Genomic DNA, 6,022 nt, shown 5'->3' with positions numbered 1-6,022 from the left:
GGTTTCACCATGTTGACCAGGATGGTCTCGATCTCTTGACCTCGTGATCCACCCGCCTCGGCCTCCCAAAGTGCTGGGATTACAGGCGTGAGCCACCGCGCCCGGCCTCTGTGTGACATTTTCAACAAGCCTGTGCCTCCCACCCACCACTCAAGTCTTATGCACAATAAATTTTGAGGTGACCAGATGTTGTGATCCTTATATATATATATATTTTCTTAGAGACAGGGTTTGCTTTATTGCCAGGCTGGAGTACAGTGGTGAGATCGTAGCTCACTATAGCCTCAACATCCTGGATTTAAGCAAGTCTCCTGCCTCAGCCTCCTGGGTAGCTGGGACTGCAGGCATGAGCCACCATGCTGGGCAAATTTTTTAATTTTTAAATTTGTATTTATTATTTTGAGACAGAGTCTCACTCTGTCGCCCAGGCTGGAGTGTAGTGGTGAGATCTCAGCTAATTGCAACCTCCTCTTCCCAGGTTTAAGCGATTCTCCTGCCTCAGCCTGCTAAATAGCTGGGATTACAGGTGTGTGCCACCATACCCAGCTAATTTTTGTATTTTTAGTAGAGATGGGGTTTTGCCATGTTGGCCAGGCTGGTCTCACACACCTGATCTCAGGTGATCCACCTGCCTCAGCCTCCCAGAGTGCCGGGATTACAGGCATGAGCCTCCACGCCAGACAGATTTTTAAATTTTTTTGTAGAGATGGGTTCTTGCTGTGTTAGCCAGACTGGCCTTGAACATCTGGGCTCCAGCAGTTCTACCTTAGACTCCCAAAGTGCTGGGATTACAGGTGTGAGCCACTGCACACAGCCATCATTCTTATTTTAATTGTTAAACTGGGGTAGGCTGGGCATGGTGGCTCACACCTGTAATCCCAGCACTTTGGGAGGCTGAGGCGGATCACCTGAGGTCAGGAGTTCAAGCCTAGCCTGGCCAACATGGTGAAACCCCGTCTCTTCTAAAAATACAAAAATTAGCTGGGCGTGGTGGTGGACACCTATAATCCCAGTGACTCTGGAGGTGAGTCAGGAGAATCGCTTGAACCTGAGAAGCGGCAGTTGCAGTGAGCCGAGATTGCACCACCACACTCCAGCCTGGGTGACAGAGTGAGACTGTCTCAAAAAACAAACAAAAACCAAACTTGGGGCATCTTCACCCCAAATGCAGCAGCAGGAGCAGGGCACGGCCAACAGAGCCCAGTGTCACGCAAGGGGAAAGTGGGCCACACCCCTGGCCCTGCCTCTGTCTATACCCAGTTCCCTTTTGCCGTCCGTGAGTGATGCTGGCTGGCTGCCCTCACACTGAGTTCTGAGCCTCCCACTCTGCTCTGGAATCTCCCTTCTCTTCTCCATGCCAGTGTTAGAGCCACCACTATCCCATGCACAGAGACACATCTCCCGTGTCCCTGGCTTTGAGGGCGGCAGCTTGAGTCAAAACTAAAGTCCCCTGTGCAGGATCAGAATGTGTATGAAGAAGAGGCTTAAGGCTACAAGTTTGGTAAAGAGAAGCATTTTGCATATGAGAAAATGTCTACCATCTGCATTAAAGAACGGAGTGGTTAGTCTGGGCATAGTGGCTCACACCTGTAATCCCAGCGCTTTGGGAGGTGAGGTAAGAAGACCACTTGAGGCCAAAAGTGTGAGACCAGCCTGGGCAACATAGTGAGATACAGTCTCTACAAAAAAATAAAAAGAAATAGGCCAGGCATGGTGGCTCACGCTTTGGGAGACCAAGGTGGGAAAATTGCTTGAGACTAGGAGTTTGAGACCAGCCTGGGCAACAGAGAAAGACCCCATCTCTACAAAATTAAAAAAAATATCAGCCAGGCATGGTATTGCACACCTGTGGTCCCAGCTATCAAGAGGCTGAGGCAGGAGGATTGTTGAGCCCAGTGGGTAGAGGCTGCAGTGAGCTATGATGGGCCACTTCACTCCAGCCTGGGCAACAGAGCAAGACTGTCTCTCAACAGAGCAAGAAGGGAGTGCTTAATGAGGAGCATGTGGGCTGAATCCTGGTTCACTCCACCACCAAATACCTGTACAGCTGAGGGCTGTTTTAGGGTTCTTTAGAGCCTACAATCTATGCTCCTTTCAAAACATGTATGTCTGCTTTTCTGGCTGGCTCTGCAACCAGTCTGAATGAGTGAGGCTTAAGTGTCACACTGAACTGTCCATACCTTGGTATGGCATCATACTAATGGCCAGCACATGTAATTTGTACTTCATGATCTCTTTGCCAAATCCAAGGGCATGAAGGTCTACCCTTATTTTTTCTCCTAAGAGTGTTAATAGCTTTAGCTGTTACATTTAGGTCTATGATCCATTTGAGTTTATTTGTGTATATGGTGTGAGGTAGGGATGCAACTTCATTTAAAACATTTTTTTTTTTTTTTCTTAAGAGACAGGGTCTCATTCAGTCACCCAGGCTGGAATCCAGTGGCACAATCATAGCTCACTGCAGCCTTGAACTCCTGGACTCAAGTGATCTTCCCACCTCAGCCTCCTGAGGTGGGACCACAGGTGCATGCCACCACACCTGGCTAATTTTTAAGTTTTTTGTAATAAAGTCTCACTATGTTGCCCAGGCTGTTCTGGGACTCCTGGCCTCAAGTAATCCTCCTGCTTTAGCTTCCCAAAGTGTTGGGATTACAGGTGTGAGCCACTGCACCCAGCTTCCATGTCTATCTTGGAAGCCTCTTCAGTAGCTGGAACCACAGGCACCCACCACCACACCTGGCTAATTTTTAAATTTTTCGTAGAGATGGGGTCTCACTGTGTTGCCCAGGCTGGTCTCGAACCCATGGCCTCAAGCAATCCTCTTGCCTTGGCCTCCCAAAGTGTTGGGATTACAGGTGTGAGCCTCTGCATCCGGCCTTCATGTCTATCTGTATTCCATTATCTTGCTTACTGTAAGTTTGGAAACTGGGATCTGTGAGTCCTTTTTTGTTTCCTTTCAGGATTATTTTGGCTATTCAGGACCCATTGCGATTCCCTATGAATTTTAGGAGTAGTTTGTTAATTTCTATAAAGAAGCCCGCCCAGATGCCAGTGGAGATTGTGTTGATTCTGCAGGTCAGTTTGGGGAGCATGGCAGCCTTAACCCTGTTGTGTCTCGGGTGACCTTTTCTAGGTGGAGCTATCCTACCCAGATGGCAGCCCGGCCGAGGGGGTGACAGTCCAGATTAAGGCAGAACTGACACCGAAGGACAACATTTACACCAGTGAAGCTGTGTCCCAGGGTGGACTGGTGGGGTTTGAAATCCCCTCCATCCCCACGTCAGCCCAGCATGTGTGGCTGGAGGTAGGTGAGTCCCCCAGACCCTTGTCATTCAGCCAGCAGGTATGGACTTGGGGCCTTCCCCAGGTTGGATGCAGGCACCGGATCAGTGGGCCTGGAGCCCGTCCCAGCCCTGGAGGAGTACACATTCCACCGGACAGTGGGACAGACAACACAGCCATCCTGGGGTTGGGTGGAAGGTCAAAGAGACATAAGGGTGCCTGGTCCAGTTGTGCCAAAAGAGTCTTCTCCAAGGGGAGCTCTCTAAGTGGAATCCTGACCATGGGGACATCAGCCAGGCTGCTTCTGGGAGGGTGGAACAGCATGGGTGGAGGCTCAGAGGAAGACCGTGATTATACTGTAATCAACATCTCACAAATGTTCAACGTCTCACAAATGCTCAAATTGAGCCACTTTGGAAAGACACTGGGGAAAGAGCCAATGAGGGTGTCTGTCACCTTACCGGGATGCTCAGTGGAAAGCAATGTCAGGGGAAAAAGTGGTCTTATTTCTTTTTTTAAAGACAGGATCTCGCTCTGTCGCCCAGGTTGGAGTGCAGAGGCGCCATCGTAGCTCACTGCAGCCTCAAACTGCTGGGTTCAAGCAGTCTTCCTGAGTCAGCCTCCCAAGTACCTGAGATTACAGGTGCATGCCTGTAATTGGCACCGCACCCAGCTAATTTTTAAATTCTTTCTGTAGAGAAACAATTTTTTTGCTTTTCTTCATTGTCAATACAAAAACTCCTTTTCAAAATTATTTCAGAGACATGGTCCAGCTCTGTTGTCCAGGCTGGAGTACAATGGTGCAGTCATAGCTCATTGCAGCTTTGAATTCCCGGACTCAAGCGATCCTCCTGCCTCAGCCTCCCTAGTAGCTGAGACTTCAGGCATGTGCCACCATGCCCCAGTAATTTTTGCATTTTAGTAGAGATGGGATTTCACCACGTTGGCGGGGCTGGTCCCCTGACCTCAGGCGATCTGCCCGCCTCGGCCTCCCAAAGTGCTGGGATTACAGGCGTGAGCCACCGCGCCTGGCCAACCCCAGTAATTTTCAAAAAATTTTTTTGTAGAGACCGGATCTTGCTCTGTTGCCCAGGCTGGTCTTGAACTCCTGGGCTCAAGTGATCCTCCCACCTCAGCCTCCCAAAATGCTGAGATTACAGCTATGAACCCACTGTGCCCAGCCCCCAACAGCCTTCGACCAATCTTGGACACTTGCTTCTGTTTTTTTCTTTTGAGATGGAGCCTTGTTCTGTTACCCAGGCTGGAGTGCAGTGGTATGATCCCCGCTCACTGCAACCTCTGCCTCCTGGGTTCAAGCAATTCTCGTGCCTCAGCCTCCCAAGGAGCTGAGATTATAGGCATGCACCGCCACTCCCAGCTAATTTTTGTACTTTTTTTTTTTTGAGGTGGAATCTCGCTCTGTTGCCCAGGCTTGGATGCAGTGGCGTGATCGCAGCTCACTGCAACCTCCGCCTCCCAAGTTCAAGTGATTCTCCTGCCTCAGTCTCCCGAGCGGCTGGGATTATAGGTGCCTGCCACCATGCCTGACTAATTTTTGTATTTTTAGTAGAGACGGGGTTTTGCCATGGTGGCCAGACTAGTTTCGAACTCCTGCCCACAGGTGATCCACCCACCTCGGCCTCCCAAAGTGCTGGGATTACAGGTGTGAGCCACCGTGCCCGGCCAAATTTTTGTATTTATTTATTTTATTTATTTTTTTTTTAGTAGAGACGGGTTTTCACCATGTTGACCAGACTGGCCTTAAACTCTTAACTTCAGGTAATCCACCTGCCTCGGCCTCCCAAAGTGTGTGGGCCACTGTGCCCAGCTGGACACTTGCTTCTCGGAGCTAGGAAGAATGGGGTAGACAGCTGAATCTTACTCTCTGAGGATTGGGGAGGGAGTTCCCCAAATGGATACTGGAACATGAGTGGATGTTGCTTTTGGGTAGAGCGGGCAAAAGCATTCCCAAGACCCCATTCTGCTCTCGATAGTCGGGTGTGGACCCAAGCGTCTTCTGTTCTTCAGACCAAGGTGACGGCACTGAACGGAAAACTTGTGGGGGCCCAGTACCTGCCCAGCTACCTCTCCCTTGGCAGCTGGTACTCTCCCAGCCAGTGCTACCTGCAGCTTCAGCCACCCTCCCAGCCACTGCAGGTAAGACTTTCAGCCGCTGCCCTTCCTGTAATCCTAGCACTTTGGGAGGCCAGGCGGTGGGGGTGGGAGGGGAATCACTTGAGGTCAGGAGTTCGAGACCAGCCTGGCCAACATGGCGAAACCCCGTCTCTACTAAAAATACAAAAATCTGCTAGGTGTGGTGGTGCATGCCTGCAATCCCAGCTACTTGGGAGGCTGAGGCTGGAGAATTGCTTGAACTCAGGAGGTGGAGGTTGCCGTGAGCTGAGATCACACCACTGCACTTCAGCCTGGGCGACAAAGCAAGACTCTGTCATACACAAAAAAAGGCCAGGCCCGGTGGCTTACGTTGGTAGTCCCAGCACTTTGGGAGGCTGAGGTGGGTGGATCATGAGGTCAGGGGTTTGAGACCAGCTTGACCAATATAGTAAACCCTGTCTCTACTAAAAATACAAAAAAAGCCAGGCCTGGTGGCGGGAACCTGCAATCCCAGCTACTCGGGAGGCTGAGGCAGGAGAATTGCTTGAACCTGGGAGACAGAAGTTTCAGTGAGCCGAGATTGTGCCACTGCACACTCCAGCCTGGGTGACAGAGTGAGACTTCG

The 6,022-nt window shown here is 50.6% G+C and overlaps 1 protein-coding gene across 5 annotated transcripts in view; it reads left to right on the top strand.

The window, feature by feature from the left end:
• The window catches only part of CPAMD8 (C3 and PZP like alpha-2-macroglobulin domain containing 8), a 136,239-nt gene that overhangs the window by 31,224 nt on the left and 98,993 nt on the right, over positions 1-6,022 (top strand). For all 5 annotated transcript variants that reach the window (XR_005195862.1, XR_001817242.2, XM_037728743.1 and 2 more), the window contains 2 exons: positions 3,134-3,304; positions 5,311-5,439. Coding sequence is in view for 3 of the 5 variants with exons in the window: in XM_037728743.1 (XP_037584671.1) it covers positions 3,134-3,304; positions 5,311-5,439 (300 nt within the window). In the remaining 2 variants the exon portion in view is untranslated. The remainder of the gene's footprint in view (positions 1-3,133; positions 3,305-5,310; positions 5,440-6,022) is intronic.

Source organism: Cebus imitator, unplaced genomic scaffold, assembly GCF_001604975.1.
Source record: "Cebus imitator isolate Cc_AM_T3 unplaced genomic scaffold, Cebus_imitator-1.0 Scaffold280, whole genome shotgun sequence".
Taxonomy (NCBI): Eukaryota; Metazoa; Chordata; class Mammalia; order Primates; family Cebidae; genus Cebus; species Cebus imitator.
The sequence above is the reverse complement of the archived record's forward strand: the minus strand, read 5'-3'. Positions and strand labels throughout refer to the sequence as shown.